We start from the raw sequence: 11,112 nt of genomic DNA, 5'->3' as shown, positions 1-11,112 counted from the left end.
ATATATATATATATATATATATATATATATATATATATATATATACCTAGAAACTATTTTATACAACAAAAAAAGTCTTTATGTGCTAACATTTTGTTTTTATTTTGGAAGAAATGTCATCGATTACCTTTTACATATAACCTAACTATTAATAGAAAGAAACTATAAACTGCCACGTGTTCTCTTCATTTCCCCATACATCTTCAAAAATACTTATTCATGCTATAATCAGTAAAATCAAGCAAACAATGAGGCGAAACAAATTTTACTGTTACAAACCTGGATATATCCAATGCCATAATTATAACTCGTTTACATTCTCCAGATATAATGAACAGCCAGAAACAAACTGACTTCCTCTATTTTCATTCAAACTAAGAAATAATCCAGCATTCAGGGGTGTTTTTCTCCGTTTAATCAAAGTGACATTGATGAACAAATGTAGTCCACTAATATTATTGTTTAGGTACACTTACAAAAGAAACTCCAATACACAGCGCTCGAGGAGAAGAATTAGTGTTTTCACACCTCCTGACGCACAAAAGAGCGCTGGTTTCGATACACGACGACCCACCAACATGTATGCCTTTATGGATCACAGGGGCCACTTCAAAGAGCAAAAATGACCTCACAGACCATCAAAAGACTGCAAGTTTCTATAAGTGAACTTAGATGGCCGGCCAGCACTGATGACATTCACTTTCCAGAGGACGGTGTAAGAGAAAGAGCTCTGAGACTTTATTTTAATAACTGCGTGTGGATTATTACCTTGATTTGACATGTTTTCCTGCGGGCTCCTGGGCGCAGTTCTAGCCCTCGCGGTCGGTCTGGTCTGCTGCACGGGAAATTTTCCTGGATTTCAAGAGACCCTCAGGAATAAAATGCGAGCAGCTGGCAGAAACGGCGGAGGTCGGGCAGGTCACGGCCGACATCTGACCAGATATCCGCTGTATATGATGCACCTCTACCGGACACTTCTGACTGGAGACGAAAAACACTTCAGCCATGAAAATCCAACTCTTTATGAGTCTGACTCCGTCTTGAGCCTTGTCGCTAAAAGTGAGTATAATTGCTTTTTTATTATAAAATTTTCATAATTTTTATTATAGCTTGAATATATTGTTTTTTTTTTCTCATAGTGATGTAAACAAATTACTTCACTTTACCTCTTATCGTGAAATATATGATTCCATTAGATCTCGCGTACTTCATAAGTAAATGTATTAATATTTAAGGAAATAATTTAAGTTTAAACCAATAGGTTCACATGTTGTAGCCTAGATTTGTTTAGCTAGACTATTTGGTAAACGTAACCGTGTTATAAGCCAATAAACAAACCTCGCCGCCAGTCATTATCTCAAAAACAAATCTCTTTCGGTTTGATACGAGACCCTTAGTGAACATTATTTGTAGTTTAGCTGGTTCTGGTCTATTAACCAAGTCATGTATTATGCTTATTAGTGAGCGTGTGTGTGTATTACCTTCAAGACGTCTGTTTTAAAGTGGCTTGGGCATCAATACACATTTAAACAATAAGAACGTTCCACTTTATTAATTGCTTGTCCCGAACGTGGCCATGTGTGAAGACATCCTTTAAAGATAATTAAGCACCACACATCACTTATCTTTACTAGACTGTTTACGTGTCTGTCCTTTAAACACTCGCTAACTTTGTTTCTCCAAATATTTTTTATTCAGGTTGTCGTCAGGTTGGTGACAAATTCGCAGTGACATTTGACATGTCCTCCATATCAGCAAGCGATGATGTCCAGCGGTCTGAACTTCGCATTCGGCTTCCAAATCTCAGCTCCGAGTTGGAGGTGGATATTTATCACGCATCCACACCTGAGTGTGAGAGAAGCCCCTGCGAAGAAGTACGGCTCCACCTGGGAACCTTGAACGCCAACCCGGTTAACTCAACCTCTCGCTCCTCTTGGAGGATCTTCAACATCACTGGGCTTCTCAAGTACTGGTTGCACCAGGGTGAGCGTGTGCCATTTGAGGAACCCACACAGATGCCGTCAACAGCTGAGGGACACAAGAGCGTCCATCATCCTACAGCGAACAGAGTGATGATGGTGGTTTACTCCAAGCAGAACCGGGCAAAGACGTCTACTCTCATTCAGACGGCCGAGCACTCCAAGTATGTAGCTCTGGATCGGGCTGGTGGTGGAAGTGAACCTGTGCCTCGGCGCCACAGAAGGAACCACAGAACTGATGATCGAGTGCGTGATGCAGCAGCAGGGATGGTTCCTGGTGTTTCCCATGAAGGTGGAGAGAAGAAACCTCTCTGTAAGAAGGTGGATATGTGGGTAGACTTCGATCAGATTGGTTGGAGTGACTGGATTGTTTACCCAAAGCGTTACAACGCTTATCGGTGTGAAGGCAGTTGTCCTACACCAGTAGATGAGACCTTCACTCCAACAAACCACGCATACATGCAGGTAAGAATCTCTCAAATCTTTGGTTATTCCGTTTTCCTCTTGCCACACTTGCTCTAATGTTTGTGGTCTTCACATTTGCAGAGTCTTTTGAAGCTGCACCACCCAGATCGCGTCCCATGCTTGTCCTGTGTACCCACCCGTCTGGCTCCACTCTCCATGCTCTACTATGAGAATGGCAAGATGGTCATGAGACATCATGAAGGCATGGTTGTTGCAGAATGCGGCTGCCACTGATCCTCCAAACCCCAAAGGAACTCAACTCTAGCACTTTGGATATGCTCCTCGACCCCAATAATATGTATTTAAGAAAAACTGCTGTCAGTTACAGTATTCCCACTTGAAATTATTATGGTTTCCTGCACTGAGGCACCTGGATTACTTGATGCTATTTTTGAAAGCTTTGCATGTTTGCCTAATCTGTAAATAGTAGAGTATGTAAATTACCAAATGTAATAAAATGTTTTCATAATGTTTATTTTTGTGTATCGTCTGTTTTTGGTTTGAAAACAAGAGGCTGCAAATGAATAGGACAGACACTTGTCAATTCTCTGATGTTTTTTTAATGCTTAAATGTCTCTTCAGGAATAACAGGGCAGTTTAGAGAACTTCACAGCCGAAAAAAAAGGCATTTTACATTCTGTTGAATGACACTTTAGGTGAATCGAGTATTCAAAAAAAATTAGATTTTACCATTACAAAAAGTATCAACACCAAATGGAAAGTGGTCAAAATTCAGTGTCATGGCATGTTAAATCTTCAGGAGTTGGATTTCCCCCACATGATTCTGGATGAGAAAAACCACTAAGAAAAGAACCGTTGCTCCCTCTACTGACCATTCTGAAAAACTACACAAACAAATCTGTATCAAACAGTGTGGCATGGTGGCCTGTGAAAACGTCCCCCATGTCTTAGGCAGAAGTAGAGCTGCATCGATGTGCTCAGGATGCACTATCTGAAATAGTGGCTCTTTCAGGCACAACAGTGTTAGCTGATGTCGAGAATCTAAAGAAATGGCTTTGTGCGCGTCTTGAGCGACAGCATCAGTACAGGAAAGGAAAATATCATTTGAACAGTAAATCAATAACCCAAAAAAAAAAAAAAAAAAAGATAGATGACATGGAAGGAGAAGTCTTCTGTGCATTTATCCTCTCTGTGAACAGTTATCATCTTTTTCATCATCACAGTAATATTCATTACAGTCGTCGTCTCCTTCGTGTAGCAGTTCCTCTACTGTAGTTAGATGTCCATTTCAAACTGGGCATCCTCCCCTTAAAAATCATAGACAAAAGATATATTTGTTGAGAATATTAACCCTTTAAAGATGAACAGAGAATGCCTAATAGGCATGGGACGATAACCCCTTTTAAGGTATACAGCAGTTTGGAAAAGTCAAGGTTTTAAAACCGGCAATATTTTCTGCTATACCGTTCCTAAGGTACGTGTAAGATTTTTTATTTACTTTCCTCTTTTTTATGAAAACAGTATCTCCAGCAGAAAAGATATTCAAAGTGGCCGTTTTTAAAACAAACAAATACAGCAGAAGTCCAGGATTCATTTAAATGATTTGGCCCCAAAAAAAAGGGGGGGGGCGGGATTATTGTTTTTTACCCAGACATTTAAAAAGAATATATTTTAGAGCAGTAATCACAATGTGATTTTTTTTAATTCAAGGTTATCATATCGTTAGTCTTATGATCAACATGATCAAAACTGCTCTGCCAAACCCATTGTTCATGACCTACAACTGATTTAATCTGTCCTTTGTCAACTGATACGAAAAGATTTTTTTAAAATAATTGCCAAATGACTCAAAATGGCTATGATTTATTTTGTTCACTTTTGAATTTATTACACATTATCATTGCAATGTGATGCATGCAATGATTTGTCTAAAGTCAAAAACAAGCATGATTAACTTATAGAGCAAGTAATATTTAAAGATAAACATTTACTGGACTTTAGTAACTATCAGCAAATTAAATAACAAAAAAAAAAAAATCAGTACCAAACACATAATACATTAGGTTTTTGAGAAAACTTTAGATCTACATATCTCAGTCATCGCTGTGTTGAATTGCACTGCAAACAAATAAAACCACTTGAATATCATCTCAGAATAAATCTTTTACATTTCAGACATAAACATTCACAACTACATAAAAGTCTATATTTCTGCTCTGTTTGGGCTTCCGAATTAAGCTTTATACCCCATTAGTATACAAGTCATAAAAGCCAGATGCACTGTATGATACTCAACTAAAAACACATATGGAAACATCTTTTCCAAACTTTAGTCTAACGATTCAACAACCACAACATTTAGGCCCAATTTACACCTGGGTATTAAGATGTATTTTCTTCAATCCAATCATAAGTGGATCATGTTACACGCAGGTGTAAATGGGGTCTTTTGAGCACCTTTGAGCACTTCTGAAGTTGGCAGAAACTGCATTCAATCAGATGCGTTTATAGTAGACGAGTGGAGAAATGAGTTCAAACAACACTTACTCTCTGACTACTGACCGAAGTTAGAACCTTCACTGAGCCATTAAGAAAGTGCAAAGTAAGGTATTCCTATACATTTTACCTTAATTCTTACATATGCAACAATGGTAAACTAAAACAAATAATTTCGACTAAAATCGTTGTTGGCGTCCACAAAAATAATCCCTCTAATAGTTATCTTGTTCCTGACTAGAGTCTAGTGACTAGACTAGCTGTTTTAATGTGAAGTATATAAAAAGTTTCATCCCCATTTAATTATTTTTTTATAGATGATCAGAAGCGAGATCATCACCACTGAATTAGACCATGTAGGCTGTATGCATTCAGAAACCTGGTCACCACCAATCATAGAGATTTTTTGGGCTGGAAAGGGACGAATACATTTTTGGAATGCATTGAGATTCTCTCTGTAATCGATTCTGAGCTTAGTTTTTAACAGCAGATGGCGCTCTAGGCTAGTATTTTTAATAGTCCATACTTGTGCTGTGTTCACACCAGATGGGGCACTCGCAAACAAATCGTGCTATTCGAGCGTGATTATTTTGAGTTTACTCACTTCATTTGCACGTCAAATTCGCTTCACAATAAATGCAGATTCTTTCAGTGGTGCTTCAGAGTAAGCCGAGCCCAGTTTGATAAACTGTTGTCCGGTGTTGACAAGAGGATTTCCCCTCAGGACACAAACATCAGGCACTATGTCATAATCACGATCCTACAAGAGCAAGCTCATGATTGGTTACGGCGGCGCGAATGCCCGCTGAACTTCAGATTTTCCAACTCGAGCAATACCTGTGATACACTCATTAGGCGCGCAAAATACAACTCGCACTGCTTCATTTGCACGAATCGCATCATTCTCAGGATGTCTATGCATTGACTTAACATGTAAATCTCTGACGCTTGACGTTACATTTGAGTCTGGTCTGAAAGCACCATTAGGATGTACTCACACTAGGCACCTTTGTTTTGAACCATGCCCAGGCGTAATTCCCCTCCCCTCTCCCCCTTGGCCTACACTCACATTGCATTTTTTGCCTTCCGAGTCAGAGCATGCTTACATCATCGATGATGCGACTGTTCAGTTTAAAATTAGTGAAGTGCTCTCGCTCCATACAACAGATATTGCTGTAGTCATATTGTTTTGTATTTTGGGGTTTGCATCTTTAATAAAGTTTGACAGTTCGCGTTCATTGAAAAGCAAGAATGATTTATAAATTCATATGAAACAGTCCCTTAAAAGCGACGCTGCACTCACACAACAAGTGTACAGAGCCAAAGCCACCGAACTGTGTTTTGGCACACTCCTTCCTACCAGGTTGGCGAACTAAACTGTGCCTGGGAATGGGGGGGGGGGGGGGTCGTCAAATGTGCCTGAGCACGGTTCGGATAGCCTAGTGTGAGTACACCCTTTGTGAGTATGAAGAGCACTTGTGGCATGTACTGTAAGTGCTCAAATGCGCTCAAACATTTTCATTGAAAGATTAACTTTATTAATGTTCAATTAACGTTCAAGTGGTTTGCGTGAGGACTGGCAGACAGCATACAGCATCATTTGGGTGGTAAATACTAAGCTCTGATTCAAGGGAGATTCGAAATGCATTAAAAAAAATCTGAATTGATACAAAAAAAAAAAAAAAGTCTTGATTTGTTATGCATCAATTTATTGTTCTAGCCCTAATAATAGTAATAAGCCACCTAACGTGGGTTCCTTCATTCAGTAATACTTATATACTAAACTGAGCAATCTTGTGATGTAGAACTTGCTAAAAAATGAAATCTGAACACAAATGGTCATAAGACATTCAACATTTGTACATGTTAATACCAGTTGGAAATGGTTATGCGTCTTGGCTGACAACTTGATGAGATCACTAAATGTTCATTTAAGGTGCAATAAGCGAATTTTGGCAAGCAATGACTTTCGCCAAATGACGCATCAAAAGTAAAAAATAAATAAATAAAAAACACACCCATAACACAACAAGCCCTTTTTAATATCTCCATTATATTTTCTAGACATGCTTATTACTGCCGAATGGCTGCAAGTCTGTTTTATGACTCCATGTGGTAAAATAGTACTTCAAATATTGCTTGGTGCATATTTAATACAAGATGAAAAAATATTTTTGTAAATATTTTATAAAAGATTTAGTTTTAGCACAAGTGATAATGGACAATTACCTGTGCTCTTGTCCACCGCAGGGCTGAAGCTGTTATTATTAACAGTGGGTTTAGGGTAGGCCTTGTCATTGTTCACGGTGACTGACGGAGGACTGGTCACCCCAGGAATGTCAGGCAGGCAGCAGGGCGGTGTGCGGGCCAATGGAGAGCTGCGACAGTCCAGCAGGAACTTTCGGTCATAGATGATCCGGGTGCCTATAAAGTAGAAACAATGGTCCTATATCAGGGTACAAACGCTAAGCTGACCGACAAGCCTGTGAAAACTTTGAGTCCAGCCAGGTGTGTTCGGGCTGTGCCATGTTAAGTGTTACGAGTTTGATCCCAACATGTCTAAACATGTCCATATGACTGTGCGCTTTTCACCATTACAGGGCTGCATTGCATCATTAAGCATGGAGCTTTTTAAAGTGTCAATGTTTGACAAAATATTCTTTCATATATATTTTTCATTTCTTTATCAGAACAGTGTTAAGAAAAAAAAACACAAGGCAACAGACTGAAATAGTGAGAGTAGTGAGAACAAGAACACATTATCAGCTCAGCTCCTATCAGCCCTGTTGAACCTCCAGTGAACCTTCACACACACCAAACATCCTTGAACTAAATTCACTCTATGAGGTAAAGCTAACGAGAGGATTTCAATGCCAAAAGCAGCCTGCAGATAGAACTCAGACGTTTATGCACAGAGGCATGCACACCAGTAAAACACAGCACTAAACATGAGAACCAATAAAACGGCAATATTGTGCATCTAATGCTGCCTGCGATCTATGCAGTGTTACATCATCATGGTTTAAATGACCATCAGGACAAAGAGTGATTGAAACACTGTTTACAATAATAAGAACGGCCGTCCTCGTGAGCTAGAAAAGCAGAAGTGGCAGTGACTATTGAGAAACCAACAGTCACATGCCTCGAGAAGCGTCACGTCCTCTTGTTGACTATTAGTTATCTCCTGCATCTGAGAAAATCCACAAGCAACTATGATAAATAAAACATGCCACTTTGTATAATTTTATGCAAATAATGCTCTACATTAATATTTTTGTTAAATTTGAAAATAAAATGTGCTCAGTAGCTTACAAAATCAAATAAAAATTAACCTTCACTCAAGTTTATAACTGGAAATCATAAATGTTGTCCCAGGGTTTCTGCAGGTTTAATGAAGTCAAAATTAAGACTTTATAAGACCCGTTTAAGACCATTATGAATGAAATTTTAGACTTATACACGACTAAACACTAATGACTATCTCTAATGGCCCGATTGGCCCAATAGATTTTATTTTTGTTTGCCAAAACAAACGTAATTATTTCTTAGCAAGAAAACTCTAGTTGTATACACTATTTTCAACATAATATTTCTTTTTTTAAATGACAAGTTGAACATTGTTTAAGGTATATTTATTGTGGAGGGAATTACAATCAAAAAATAAATCAAAAACATTTATTTCTTGGCTTTTGGTCCAAATTAATTGAGTATAACTTCTATTCAACCTAATGCATTTCTGTTATAAAACCTTAAGTTTCATGTCTATTCATAAATATTATGTCTACTCGCCCTTACTTCTGTAGATAGTTTTTGTTCGAATGGAAGATAACGTAAAGGGATAAATTGCTCTGTTATTATAGTGAAGAACTGCGTAAATGTTTTTAGCTTTCTTTCCCTGATTTTATTAAGATGAATTGTTGGTGTTTGGATGGATGTCGGCTCGACTGGGTAGCTTTACATGGACAGTGGAAAATGAAGACCTGTTTAAAATGATTTAAGACACACAACACATTATTTCAGTGAATTTAACACTTTTTAAGGCCTAAAATTTAGTTTTTGCCATTTAAAACATTTTAAGACTTTTTAAGACCCAGCGGATACCCTGTGTTCATATATACATACACATTTGTATAAACACACATACATGCATGTGTATATTATACACACGTGCATATGTGTGCAAACATAACATTTCATCTAAAAAGTAGAGAATATACAGCACAATTTGGCATAAACAATACTGAATCACTATGCCAGAATTTCCAAAAATCTACTTGAAGGTCGATCAAGGCCGTTATGCGTGGATTAATCTAAATTTCAATGTCATAATTCAATAGTTTACATTTTTTAAATGCTAAACTGCCCCTTTCACACCCTTAAATAAACCTTTCAAAACAGTGGTGACACTAAATACACATTTTAAGTTCTTAAGAGAAGCTTTCAGTCAGCAGTCCTTAAACCTAATGTGTATAAATGTTTCATAATCTATTTTTGTGGAAAGTAAAAGGTCCTTCATGGAACAATAAGTGCCAAAAATATATATTATCTTAGAGCATAACCTTTACTAACCTCCCCAAAGAGAATGTACATTTAAATGTACCATGTTAACCAATAAATGTTTACGTTCATAATTTTACACTGTAATTTCTGCAATTGCAAGCCCAGTTTAGAGACTTTCATTATCTGCCGTCAAGTCAATAAATCAATGAATAAATCTTCTGGTCATATTGACAACGTTCAAGCGTTTACTATCCGTGGACGAGCACAGTTAAAAATACAAACAATACGAGAAGGCTGAAGCGTCAAGAGCACGCGCACCGCAGTCTGTCAAACACAAAGACAATGCTCGCGGTGCACGAGCTCTGTGATGCATCGCTATGTCGCGGTCAAAACAAAAACAACGCTCGCTCTTGCGACAGCTGCGAATGCGCCCGAACGACTCATCAGCAAGCCCCTGACATTTACCTCCAGGAGTCGTGCTAAAAAGGGTCCCCCCGGGTGTTGTCGAGTAATCATGAGGCAGATGGGCCGCATCGTTGAGTATGACTCGTCTGGTGGTCGGAATTGCCTGACTGGTGGTCTTCTGGCTGCCCATGGACATTTTCAACACTATTGCAAGCACAAACTCAACCAGCTGCCTTGATCAAATAGTGGCTTTGCACCTTGAAGCAGAAAAACAAAACAATTCAGCTCAGATTTTCAGCAGGTAAATGTATTCTGTTGTCAGCGGTTCAGTATCAAGTTACTTTTGTAGAATAGTTTACCTTGTCCGTTTGTGGAAAACGTGACTACATACAAAAATAAATAATACTAAATATTTGAGCCTGTATGGCACTTCATTCACTCATTCACACTCACAAACTAGCTAAAAATGCTAGGCTTCTCCGCGACCACGTTTTCTCTCTCACTCCTCATGCACACACCACGCACTCAACAAAACACGAGCAGGAAAGAGCTATTTAAAACGGAGACCTCGGCCACCGGCGCCCCCTCCGGCAAGCAACGGAACTGCAAGACTGCAATGGGAAATGTAGTTTTTTCCCGATGTTTACACGAGTTGTTACCGCTGCACTGATTCGTCATTTAAAAATGAATCACATATTATCCCAGTATCATTTTCTTTTTCTCTTTTAAACTGGTCTGCCTTTATTTCTCTCCCAAATTGTTTAATGTTTCATCATAAAGCATAACAGATATATTTAATAATAAAAAATGGCATATGACCTCTACTAAAACGTATAAAAATGGATAAAAATGTAATTATATTAATAAAAATTGTAAAATATTTAAGATACTATTTGAAAATTATCAGTTTCTCTGGGCGAACTGGACTCATTAGGTAAAGCTTTGAATAAAATGTTAATATTTGTTTTATTCTGTAAAGATCCGATAATAATTCTTTAAAATTTTAATTTATTTATAGTTTTTTTTCTAAGTTGGCTAAAATAGCAATTGCTTTTCAATTGTCGTGACTAGTAATCATAGTTATTCAAACAAATATTTGTATTGTGGTGTCTAAAAATTAATATAATCATGTCTAAAATCATGGCACATTTTTGTTATTCTTTTGCTAAATAATTGCTCTAAATGCCAACATTTTTATTTTGAATTAGAAAGAAATGTCATAAGTTAACAGAATAATACAAAAATTACATTTGACTCCAGCACACACACTCACCGGCCACTTTATTAGGTACACCTGTCCAACTGC

At 37.9% G+C, this 11,112-nt stretch overlaps 2 protein-coding genes across 2 annotated transcripts; one reads left to right on the top strand and one right to left on the bottom strand.

Moving 5' to 3' along the window:
• The first annotated feature begins 779 nt into the window (after nucleotides 1–779).
• Nucleotides 780–2,678, top strand: ndr1 (nodal-related 1). The gene is made up of 3 exons (XM_056447059.1): nucleotides 780–1,059; nucleotides 1,699–2,444; nucleotides 2,526–2,678. Exons 1-3 carry the CDS (start codon nucleotides 780–782, stop codon nucleotides 2,676–2,678), a joined length of 1,179 nt encoding a protein of 392 aa, XP_056303034.1.
• Nucleotides 2,679–2,988: 310 nt separating this feature from the next.
• eif4ebp1 (eukaryotic translation initiation factor 4E binding protein 1) lies at nucleotides 2,989–10,349 on the bottom strand. The gene is made up of 4 exons (XM_056446357.1): nucleotides 10,166–10,349; nucleotides 9,867–10,063; nucleotides 7,131–7,325; nucleotides 2,989–3,712 (listed from the first exon to the last, which is right to left on the bottom strand). The coding sequence occupies exons 2-4, from the start codon at nucleotides 10,000–10,002 to the stop codon at nucleotides 3,681–3,683; spliced, it is 363 nt and encodes a 120-aa protein (XP_056302332.1). The 5' UTR covers nucleotides 10,003–10,063; nucleotides 10,166–10,349; the 3' UTR covers nucleotides 2,989–3,680.
• Nucleotides 10,350–11,112: the final 763 nt, after the last annotated feature.

Source organism: Danio aesculapii, chromosome 21, assembly GCF_903798145.1.
Source record: "Danio aesculapii chromosome 21, fDanAes4.1, whole genome shotgun sequence".
Lineage (NCBI taxonomy): Eukaryota > Metazoa > Chordata > Actinopteri > Cypriniformes > Danionidae > Danio > Danio aesculapii.
This window is presented reverse-complemented; position numbering and strand designations above follow the sequence as displayed.